This window comes from Lithobates pipiens, unplaced genomic scaffold, assembly GCF_037356315.1.
Source record: "Lithobates pipiens isolate NorthernLeopardFrog02 unplaced genomic scaffold, aLitPip1_a1.2 Scaffold_22, whole genome shotgun sequence".
NCBI classification, from domain to species: Eukaryota; Metazoa; Chordata; class Amphibia; order Anura; family Ranidae; genus Lithobates; species Lithobates pipiens.
The window spans coordinates 98,125,981-98,138,841 of NW_027507784.1; the positions used below are offsets into that span (position 1 = coordinate 98,125,981).

A 12,861-nucleotide genomic window follows, 5' to 3' on the forward strand; every position below is an offset into this window, starting at 1 on the left:
AAATGAGAACTGCCTAATTTCTAAAGGCTTAATGTTTTACTGACCCAGAAAAACATGAAATTAGTCAGCAGCTCACTGGCAGCAATTGCAGGATAAGAAGGACAGCCACAATTGATGTGACCTCAAAAAACAACATGCAATGGCATCTCACAAATTTCTACCTCCGCAGGCTTCCATTAAAGCAAGAGATGTAGGGTTACATAGTTACTGAAGGCCCATGTACAAGCACCATATGTTTTACTATAAATCCCTTGTTTACCCACCATGCTTCGTAAGCTTACCGTCGTACATAAATGATATAATTGCTCTATCATCACACAAGCGTGTTCCTGAATGATAATCAATGTATCATTATTATAATTGCTGCTAACAGTGACCACACCATGCAGACAATGGCCGTAAGTCATCCCAAGTCTGCTCTTAAACAGCTCTTACATTAAAAAGACTCAATAAAAAGATCAGATTCAGAACCAATTAGTGTCACATTAATCTTTCCTAGTGGTAAAGAGGTGGGGCCGTCGTGGATTGAGCAGATTACATGGACTAGACTCTGCAATGACATCCACATCTAAGTAACACATGCCTTCTTCACTTCTCGGGAAAGAGATGCTATGCTGTCTAGGTAGAGGCCGATCGATAACAAAGAGCTATTTAACTCTCGGCAGAGTTCCAGGTCCTGTTAGTGGAGAGGAAAAAACACTTATAAGTAAAGAGAGAAAGTCCACTCACTGACCACTAATGTAAGTCCTTTTCATATTTTTTTGACCTGCTACAAGACAACCTGAGGGGCTATCTAATGTACCTCTAGACATAAGATGACTGTACCCAAACCCTGATGAGTTTGGCAGCATCTGCCAGTGATTATATGCATGTCTGTGACCTAAGGCTTTAGCAGACACCAAGGGGTTGGTTTACTAAAGGGAAATAGGCTGTTTACTCTGACATTTTCACTTTGCAAGAGAAAGTGTCTCAGAGTTTAGTGAATGTGGTGAAATTTTACTTTGCAAGGAATACTCAATCATGTGCAATAAAAAACAACCTTTTTGCTAGCATCTGATTGGATTATTGAACTTAAAGCGGAGTTCCACCCAAAAATGGAACTTCCGCTTTAAGTGACGGTGACTCCCTGACATGCTACATTTGGCATGTAATTTTTTTGGGGGGTGGAGGGGGAGCGGATACCCTCTTTTTAGAGGCTCCCAACTCCCACTTCCCCCCGGGGCTCCGCAGCGCTGGAAGGAAGTTCACCTCCCCCCTCCCTCCCTGCAAACTTCTGGGACACGTCATAGGTCCCAGAAAAATGCAGAGCCATTCACATTGCACAGTGCAGTTCTCGCAGTCGTGAGGTCACAGCCGGGCTCCCACAGTAAGAATACCGTGCCTCGGAGAGGAGCGGGGCTTTGTACGTCCACATCGCTGGACTGTGGGACAGGTGAGTGTCTGATTATTAAATGTCAGCAGCTACACTTTTTGTAGCTGCTGACTTAATTTTTTTTTTATTATCTGCGGAACTCCGCTTTAACAGGGCTTCACCTCATACACTAAGCTGTGGGAAAAAATTCCCATGCAAAGTGCAACGTCTCTTGCAAAGTGATCAGTAATTTTGCCTTTAGTTTATCCACCCCCAACTTGGGCTGCACCAGATGTCTGGAAGAAAAGTCTGCTGAGTCATAAAATTTGGCTTTAGACAATAGACAGAGGTTGGATATGTAGAAAGGGAGGTGAGCTGCACACAGTTTCTTGCCACCTTTTTGGGGGAAAACAATAGAAGTCAGGCAAGGTTACAGAACCCATCTCACCATTTTTCCTTCTAGAAGACCTGTGTAACATTGTATGCTGAGCACCTTAATGACTTTTGTTGAGAATTATATATATAAAAAAAAAAATCCTATTTACACTGCATTTGAGGTTAATTAAACCCTACAAGTCTCAAGTCCCAACTCTGAGCAAATCCCATTAGAGAGTCTGGGATTGCCTAAAGGCAAATAGGGTATGCACTGTGCAAGGGGATATTCCCCAGAGCTTAGTGAATATTGTGGGATTTCATTTTGCAAGGGTCACTCAATCACGTGTAAGGAAAATAAAACCGTATTTTTGCACATGATTGGGCGATGGAAGTCAATACAGCTTACTCTCATTAACTAAGCTCTAGGGAAAATCCCCTTGACCGGTGCAACTTACAAAGTGAACAGTCTTTGTTCCTTTCGTAGAACAACTCATTTAAGTCTGGCGGGATAAACTGAGCCACTTGGTTTAATGAAGCTGATTGGTTTGATAAAGCAGTTTGTGGAGTGGGAGTTTTCTTGTTTGACACTTGGTATGCTATTAGATGGGAGGATCTTTGAAGATAGCCACCACCTACAGCCAGACTATAGCCTGGACCAGTGTACTTTCTAGATTTGAAAGCAGTAGTCCTGCTGTGTGCATATGAGTCCCTTGCGTTGAGTGTTATTCAAGTATTTGTTGAGCTCATAGTTATCCACCATACTTGTTCAAGATTGTATATCAATGGAAAGAAAACTTTGGATTCGTTTTGGATAAGCATATTTACAATCCCTATCAGATGTTTTTCTATGTCACATCAGGAGAGATCTCCCTTCATTTCTTGTTCATCAGACTCAGTAGGGGGTAAGGGGAGATTTCATATCATATTACTGTCTCCCTCCCTTTCTCTTTATATATTATTTAATATATATACAGTGAATGAGAATTGGTAGAGTTCTAGGTACTTATATTGAACATTTTTGTGTTGTCCACAGAAAGTCATCAGACTTCTGTTTTTATTTCTTGTAGACATTGCACGGTATTTAGAAACTATTTTCTTTTCAGTATACTTGAATGTTGACACCCTTTTATGTCAAGTGATTATTTTAATAGGCGCTAATGCTATTGTGCTATTGGAGGCAGCATACTGCTTTATCTATATGGAGATCTACTTATTAACTGCACAGATCACCAAGAAAGCGATACACATCTTGTGGTGGCCAGAAGAGAAAAACATAGAAAGAAAAAGTATTTGTAAATGTAATGTTAGGTGTTTCCTCTTGTAACTCTATTGCCCTGTTTGATCCTGGTGCCCATGTGTGTCATTATGGCAAATACAGCCCTATAGATAGGGAAAAAATGCAAGCATGTGCTCGGCTGGAATGGGCAACAGCTCAAATCCCCTTTAGCCTCCATTCAAACTGGTGAGACTTGTCATATGTTTTGTCAGTTTCAAATCACATGACAAGTCGCACCCCATTGCCGGCAACAGAACTGTTCATATCGCCGAGACTCATGTCGCAGTGATCATGAAAAAGGTTCCTGCATTACTTCTTACCAGTTTCATTGTGACTTACATAGACCTCTGTTAAATTAAGTCACAAGCAGCAATGAAATCGGCAGTGAAAATCACACTGATGTGTGGCTTTGAAGTAGTACAATTTCAAAGCCGCACCAGTCTGAACCAGGGCTTACCCTAATTTGCACATATTTTGCATTTTTGGAAGAACTTTAGCAAAAATAACAAAATTAATTCTATTATTATTATTATTATTCACGATTTATATAGCGCCAGTTTACGCAGCGCTTTACAATGTATAGGGGGGACAACACAATTACAGTACAATACAAAAGGTACAGGAGGGCCCTGCTCGTAGAGCTTACATTCTAAAGGGAGGGGGGGGGGGGGGTGGTGGTACAAAAGGTAATAGCATATTACCTATATTATAATATATATACAGTGGTGTGAAAAAGTGTTTGCCCCCTTCCTCATTTCCTGTTCCTTTGCATGTTTGTCACACTTAAGTGTTTCGGAACATCAAACCAATTTAAACAATAGTCAAGCACAACACAAGTAAACACAAAATGCAATTTGTAAATGAAGGTGTTTATTATTAAAGGTGAAAAAAAATCCAAACCATCATGGCCCTGTGTGAAAAAGTGATTGCCCCCCTTGTTAAAACATACTATAACTGTGGTTGTCCACACCTGAGTTAAATTTCTCTAGCCACACCCAGGCCTGATTATTGCCACACCTGTTCACAATCAAGGCATCACTTAACTAGGAGCTGCTTGACACAGTAAGGTCCACCAGAAGATCCTTAAAAGCTACACATCATGCCGAGACCCAAAGAAATTCAGGAACAATTGAGAAAGAAAGTAATTGAGATCTATCAGTCTGGAAAGGGTTATAAAGCCATTTCCAAAGCTTTGGGAATCCAGCGAACCACAGTGAGAGCCATTATCCACAAATGGCGAAGACATGGAACAGTGGTGAACCTTCCCAGGAGTGGCCGGCCGCCCAAAATTACCCCAAGAGCGCAGCGACGACTCATCCAAGAGGTCACAAAAGACCCCACAACAACGTCCAAGGAACTGCAGGCCTCACTTGCCTCAGTTAAGGTCAGCGTTCATGCCTCCACCATCAGGAAAAGACTGGGCAAAAATGGCCTGCATGGCAGAGTTCCAAGGAGAAAACCACTGCTGAGCAAAAAGAACATCAAAGCTCGTCTCAATTTCTCCACAACACATCTTGATGATCCCCAAGACTTTTGGGACAACATTCTGTGGACCGATGAGACAAAAGTGGAACTCTTTGGAAGGTGTGTGTCCAAGTATATCTGGCGTAGAAGGAACACTGCATTTCATAAAAAGAACATTATACCAACAGTAAAATATGGTGGTGGTAGTGTGATGGTCTGGGGCTGTTTTGCTGCTTCAGGACCTGGAAGACTTGCCGTGATAAAAGGAACTATGAATTCTGCTGTCTACCAAGAGATCCTGAAGGAGAATGTCCGACCATCTGTTCGTGTACTCAAGCTGAAACGAACTTGGGTTCTGCAGCAGGACAATGATCCTAAACACACCAGCAAGTCCACCACCGAATGGCTGAAGAAAAACAAAATGAAGACTTTGGAGTGGCCTAGCCAAAGTCCTGACCTGAATCCTATTGAGATGTTGTGGTATGACCTTAAAAAGGCCGTTCATGCTCGAAAACCCTCTAATGTAACTGAATTAGGACAATTCTGCAAAGATGAGTGGGCCAAAATTCCTCCAGGACGCTGTAAAAGCCTCATTGCACGTTATCGCAAACGCTTGGTTGCAGTTGTTGCTGCTAAGGGTGGCCCAACCAGTTATTAGGTTTAGGGGGCAATCAATTTTTCACACAGGGCCATGATGGTTTGGATTTTTTTTCACCTTTAATAATAAACACCTTCATTTACAAATTGCATTTTGTGTTTACTTGTGTTGTCCTTGACTATTGTTTAAATTGGTTTGATGTTCCGAAACACTTAAGTGTGACAAACATGCAAAGGAACAGGAAATGAGGAAGGGGGCAAACACTTTTTCACACCACTGTATATATATATATATATATATATATATATATATATATATATATATATATATATATATATATATATATATATATATATATATATATATATATATATTATACTTCTGTATTGGGTATATGAACAATATACATTTGTAGAGTCTGGATAGTCATAAACATTCTACAAACAACAACTGCCTATCAGCAGATCAAGCAGAAAAGCAATTAGTAACAAATCGGATGTCTGACAGAGAAAAAATTACTTACACCCCAGGAGCAGTAATTGATGGTATGTTAATATATTCCAGATCTCTGTAAGAACTTCCTAGCATTAAAAGTCTATATATATTCACAACCTCAATGCAGACAGCATTATTGTGATCAGAGAACAATACAGAAAAGCTTCTATAAAGCTGGCCATGAACTTTTAGATTTGGCCTAGAGGCTGAGCAAAAAAAAATGCAACCAATACCTCCATCCAGGACAAAACTCCCACTGTGGCTGCTACATTTTGACAGGAGGTCCCATCACCTGTCAAAATACCTGAACAGCAGCAGCATCTGATTGGATGCAGGCACCGTTCAGCTGACAATTTTCTGCCTGGCATGGGCAGGAGGAGGCCAACAAGGCTGCCCAGTAAGCGAATTTGGGATAGTTCCTCAGAAAGTCCTTTTTGCTGTAAAGACTTTGTTCCGAGTAACTTCTCTAATATATTGCTCTGCTTTGGACAGTTAACCTTGAGACTAAAGTATATGAAAGAAGAGCTCTGTATTGCCTACAGCAAATTCATATTTTTTGGCATATAACATGCACTTTTCCCCCTGATAACAGAGCTGCAGATGGGCAGTGATCGGGGTGCACTGAGGGGCAATGGTGAGGCTGCAGATAGGCACTGATCAGGCTGCACTGATGGGCAATCGTGAGGCTGCAGATGGGCACTGATCAGGCTGCACTGATGGGCAATCGTGAGGCTGCAGATGGGCACTGATCAGGCTGCACTGATGGTCAATGGTGAGGCTGCAGATGGGCACTGATTAGGCTGCATTGATGGGCAATGGTGACGCTGCAAAAGGACAATGATGAGGCTACCTTGATAGGCAATGGGGAAGCTGCAGATGGGCACTGATCAGGCTGCAGATGGGCATTGATCAGGGTGCACTGATGGGCACTGATCAGGGTGCACTGATGGGCAATGGTGAGGCTCACTGATGGGCATTGATCAGGGTGCACTGATGGGCAATGGTGAGGCTGCAGATGGGCACTGATCAGGCAGCACTGATGGGCAATGGTGAGGCTGCAGATGGACATTGATCAGGGTGCACTCATGGCCACTCACAGCGCCGGAGCAGCGATGACGTCACTCTCGCGCATGCGCACGGGAGCCACCACTGACAGCATATCGCCGTTAGCAGCGGCATGCTCGGTGCGCCTGCGCGCCACTGTCTACAGAGCATGCGCAGTAGACAGCGGTGCCTGTCTTTTTGCTAATATCTCCTAAATCATGTAGGTTTAGGAGATATTTCACGGACCTACAGGTAAGCCTTAATCTAGGCTTATCTGTAGGTCAAAGTGGTCTCTAAGTTTTTTTCCTGAGACTTCCCTCTTAAAATGAAGGTGCATGTTATATGCCTGTGCGTGTAAAATGCCGATAAATATGGTAGTTAGCTTCTTACACTTCAGTATAAATTAGTTATATACAGCAGGTAAAATAAGTATTGAACACGTCACCATTTTTCTAGGTAAACATATTTCTAAAGGTGATATTAACACAATATGTCGGTAACAACCCATGCAATTCAAACATACACGTGGGGAATATTTCATGTCAATAGCACCTTTACAAACATATTTACCTTGAAAAATGGAGACATGTTTAATACTTATAAACTTATAAAATTCTGTGTGGAAGCAGTGGTATCTCTGCAGGGGCCTGGCACACCCCCTAGGGAATCAGAGTTCCAAAAGCTTTTCTCAAAATTTGCTGACCACATAATGCATATGTGAGGCAGTAGGCCAGTGAGCCTTAACACCCACATGCTGCACTTTTGTGCTTATGGAGATCAGGGTTTCTGTGCTGAGTTGCACGCTCATTGTGTGCTCCAAGCACACTGATGAAGCTGCTGCAGACAGCACCCAGCCTCTGACTATGACCAGAAACCTGCAAGATCCCAGTCATGTGACCTTTGTGACAACAGCAGTGATCACATATTCGGGGACTTCATCTTGCCTCCCAGCGTTAAGACCCACCTAAAGGACAGGCCAGAGCTGTTGGGAAGAGATAAAGTATCACTAAGGGCAACGACAGACATATGCTTTGCTAATGGCATCTTTAACTGTTTCCTGCCCGGCCACTTTACATATATAGCCAGTCAGGAAAATAATCATTCTGGGAGGACTTGTCTGTTTGTTCTCCTAGTTAGGGTGCTTATGCGTGGCCTTGTGGTCACACAGGGGTGCGATCTGTGATTGGTGTGTCCGGGGGACAAATGACTGCTCATTTTTTTCTGCCTGGTGTAAAGAGTAAGGACCTAGTTCCCTGCTGGGACCTGTGGTCCATAGTTTTTTTTTTTTTACTTTTTACCTGTGAAGATCTTCAATCAAAAGTCAGGCTGGGTGACAGGCTGGATAATCTACATCCAGAAGTGACTAACCTGGACTGCAAGCACATGCAAACCCGTAGTCACTTGCAGGATCGGCCACGACAGCCCCATCCTGGACCGGGGTTACCAGCGAGTTAAATGTCTCGAGGGGACACACATGACTGGACAAAGTCACTGTGTTTCCCTGGCCAACAGCCCCCCACCTCAGTCTGTCTCAGGAGTGTTAACTGCTACCCCCTATGGACCAGTAGGTAGATGCCCCCTCTGGTGGGCTGTGGGTACTTCCTGCAGTGGTGCTCTGCTGGGCCTCCTCCGCCCGTCCAGGCCTGGGCTGCCGATGTGAGTGGCCAGAGGCCATTTTGGTGTAGATGCAGTGGCCATTTTGGAGGGGCCTATGTGTGTTTGCAGCAGCCATTTGGTGGGGACTAGTTCAGCAGCCACTTTGGGGAGAATCTTGCCATGTAATTCTTTCGTAGTTTTTTTGGTAGTGATCCTGCCAGTGGCCATTTTGGCAGGGACCACACAGCGGTCATGTAGCTGCGTGGCGGTGGCCATTTTCTGCTAGTTACCCCTCTAGTTATAGCACCTGTGTGCGTGGGGTGTTCCATCGGCTCAAGACCAGCTTGGCATGCTCCTCCACATGGCCTTCCCTATCAGAGTAGTAGACATGGCTCACAGCAGTGCATCCCAGGTGGCCTTGGTTTGGCTGTGGTTGGTTTCACACAAGGATAAGGTGGTTCTCTGTCCATTTCCCTCTTCCTTCCTTCCTAAGGTGGTATCCAAATTTCACCTTAATCAGAGCATTTCACCTTAATCAGAGCATTGTCCTTCCTTTTTTTTTTTGCTGACGTCCCCGCGATCTATGCTGAACCCGTGCTGACGTCACCGCGATCTATGCTGAACCCGGAAGTGACGGGCAGCGTTGTATGAAGCCGGCCGGCAAACTTTTTTATTGGAAGCAAGTTTTTTTTACATTTGATGTAAGTGCAATTCTTTTATTTATTAAATTATTTTGACAATATTACACCAAGGCGATTCCTCTTGTTTATGCATGTGCTGGGCAATGAGCGGTGTGGCCGTAGGAATATACCAACTACTGGAACAGAGTGCTTAAAGGGATACATCCTCCATGCAGTTCATGTCCAGAGGGAGTGATTTCACAGTGGCGATATTAGATCTCTGAGATGGGATCAGTATAGCTGGTAAGCGTCAGTATTGTTGGTGGTGGAAAGTCCTTTTCTGCAACTTTGGCAACACTCTTTTCATTGGTGTGGTGTGACAAGACACGGTGGAGATGACAAGCAGAATCATTGCCTAATGGGAAATGGACTAATATCTTGAATATTTGCATATTAGATTTCTTTTGTTTTTTGTCTGGATTTTTTATTTTATTTATTCATATGTTTTGTGCATGATCAATTTATATTTATAACACATTGGATTGAATCACTATAGCCCAGCTTTTTTGAAAAAACTGGTATTTGAAATTGTGGGTATCTCACATTTAAGTTGCTGCTGCATTTGCTGCATTTTTTTGCATCTATTATATTTATTTTCTTTTGTCACAAATTTTTCTTAATTTTTAATTTTTAAATAATTTCTTTTTCAATATTTGAATTTGAAAATAGCGCTGTATTATATGGGTTTTACATTGTTCTTCCTTCCCTGTGTTCACAATCATTACAACGCAAGGTGGTTGCACTGCATTCCTTGGATGTGGTTTCGGCAATTTGTGTGAATCTGTCTGCTACAGCTTCCTTCCAGAAGTTGGATTCTCTCTGGTAATTGCAGGCGGCCCATGAAAGGCTTGGTGGCTTCCTCTGCCACTATTTCTTAATGGATTAGGCAAATGGTTGTCCAGTCTTATTTGCCATTAGCGGTCGGTTTTCTCCTACTTGCTTACCGACAAGGCCATATATATATATATATATATATATATATATATATGATATATTTTTTGAGATACACAGTATCTCACAAAAGTGTTTTATTATATCTTTTCATGTGACAACACTGAAGAAAATACACTTTGCTACAATGTAAAGAAGTGAGTCTATAATAGTGTAAATTTGCTGTCCCCTCAAAAAAAACTCAACACACAGCCAATCATTTCTATTCCGCTGGCAACAAAAGTGAGTACACCCCTAAGTGAAAATGTCCAAATTGGACCCAAAGTGTCAATATTTTGTGTGGCCACCATTATTTTCCAGCACTGCCTTAACCCTCTTGGCCATAGGGTTCACCAGAGCTTTACAAGTGTCCACTGGAGTCCTCTTCCACTCCTCCATGATGACATCACGGAGCTAATGGATGTTAGAGACCTTGCGCTCCTCCACCTTTCGATTGAGGATGCACCACATATGCTCAATAGGGTTTAGGTCTGGAGACATGGTTGGCCAGTCCATCACCTTTACCCTCTTTTTTTTTAGCAATGCAGTGGTTGTGTTGGAGGTGTGTTTGGGATCGTTATCATTTTGGAGTACTGTCCAACTGTTTGGTTTATGTCTTTCCCATCTATTTTGATGGGACTAAGTACTTTTTCATTCTCTTTTTACCAAGGACTTACATGTTGTTCTAAAGCTATGTGAGTTTTTAATTACTCTCTGGAATCTGTTATACAGGTATTATAAGGATGGCCATACATGTCTTTATTCCCCTATCCACACACTTAATGTGGATGGGGGTATTCTCCCCACTGAGCTATTGTATACTGACAGCAAGGAGACTTTCCCATCAGAATACAATGACCGGTGCTGCTGGCTATAGCTGGCCAGGCTGATTGAGCAGGAAACATCCAATGGGGCGGTTGTACAGAAGTCGACCGGTAGATCATCTTCTGTACAACTTCCCTGCCCATACATGAATCAAAATTCCCTGCTGAACTGGCCAAATTGTGCTCCATGACTGGCTTTAGGCTTTTCTTCCACTTTAAGGGTTGCAGATCTATAACGGGTCATATGGCATGGATGGAGCAGTAGGCACACATAAAAGAAACAATGTAAAGTGCTACAAAATTATAAAAGTCCCATACTAAGTCTCTACCTTTCATTTGCCACTCTACTGGAGAAATTAAGTGAAGCTTGTAATTGGTTGATATAGGCAGCGCAGTTCTTTCAAACACTTACATATATGAAGCTTGGTGTCAATATCTGTATTCACAGCTGCCTCCTGCATACTGTGGCTCAAAGTATACAGAAAATATTACCACATTATTGCCTTATGACTGGAGAATCACAGCAGAAAATGACATGTCCCCAGTGTCTGGTTTGTAGAAATAACAACTCTTGGCTACTATGATATACCGGTGATCATTAGACTGACCGCCTCAATGAAAACTATGGCCAGCTAAATCCTTTCCCAAGAGGTCACATATGCTGAAACAGTATAATGCCAAGTGACGCCAGGGACTTGTTTGGAAGGCTGCCACATTTACTGCTATTGATTTTTCAGCTGAGCAGATTCACACTTACACTTCTGATGCATTGATGTTCTGATCACACTGACATTGTACTATATGTCAGGAATTTATCGACCTTTGCTTCATTTTTTCTTATCGCCAAGATCTTGGAAAAATGCTATTCTCACTTCTGTGAACAGCAGTCGTTAGCACTGATGTATTTCTAATGTGCCCATATTGATCAGATCTTAAAGGAAACCCATGGGAGTACAAACATGGGAGCCTCCATTGCTGAATTGGATTTTAAAGGTGCAGGCTTTAGGGTCATGTCATCATGATCTTTGCTTCACTATCTAGTGGACCATTGACCTTGAATAAGAAGGCAAGATGTTAAATTGTATGTAAACATTAATGATAATGTCACGCTTACCCCTAGCGTAGGTGGTCAGACACTATAGCTGGCTTCTATGTTCTTCACCTATAGCAACCCCCTTTCCCATCATAAGGCAATCAGGCCTGCTGGGAATCGGTTGCCCCCAGATCTTATACACAGACATGAACTGAGCACAGCAAATGAGTACTTGAAGTTGAAAGACAGGTAAAGTGGTCCAATGATAGTCCAGGTAAACGACAGGTAGGATTCAGATCAGTTAAGGTCAAAACCTTAGTCAAAAAGGCAGGCAGAGTTCAGAGAATAGTCCAAGTTCCAATCCTAGGTCATAAACAATGGAATCCAAACTAACAGGCAGGGCAGACAAAAGGAGCTTGGAGCAAGTGTTACAAATGCTATCACAAGCATGAGACTGCAGGGTTGGCTGGCTTAAATCAGGTTTAGTCTCCACCCAGAGGCTGGCTACATCAATCCCTTTGCCAGTGGACAGGCAGACAGGGAGAGTGCATGAGCAGGAGCGCTACACTCTCCTGACGAAATAACTCTGAAAGTGTTTTGTTATATTTGTTTAGAACAGCCTTTCTCAACCTTTTTAACATGGAGGAACCCTTGGAATAACTTTCTGGGCTAATGGAACATCTGCTAATAATTAGTATATCTACAGCTCACAGTACATTAGTGTGGTTGTCACTATTATTATTATTATTCATGATTTATATAGCGCCAACAGTTTACACAGCGTTTTACAATGTAGAGGGGGACAGCACAATTACTGTACAAGTGGTGGTAATTAAGTAAATAGTGGTACAAAAGGTAATAGATGCAGGGAATGATTTGATGGGGTTGTTAGGTGGGTGTGGGATAGGCTTCCCTGAATAAGTGAGTTTTCTTAGATCTCCTAAATGTGGACAGGTTAGGGGCTGATCAGATATATCGGGCAGGGAATTCCAGAGGATGGGAGAGAGTCACTAGGAAGAATGCACTTTACATTTGTAGTCATTGGGAAAAATCTACTCTTACAGATAGCAAAAACAATCATTGGTGGTAATGAACCACAATATCAGTCTTACCCAGCACAGTCAATTTCTAGGTGACTTCCCCATCTTGAGGTTGTGAGAAGAAGTCCAAAAAAACGAAAGCCCTTTAAAGTGAT

General features: G+C 42.5%; 1 protein-coding gene across 1 annotated transcript in view; it reads left to right on the forward strand.

Moving 5' to 3' along the window:
- Positions 1-592: 592 nt before the first annotated feature.
- MYO3B (myosin IIIB) overlaps positions 593-12,861 on the forward strand; it is a 583,926-nt gene continuing 571,657 nt past the window's right edge. Inside the window, exon 1 of the mRNA XM_077447966.1 lies at positions 593-740. Within this exon, the coding sequence (XP_077304092.1) occupies positions 739-740 (2 nt within the window). The 5' untranslated portion in view covers positions 593-738. The remainder of the gene's footprint in view (positions 741-12,861) is intronic.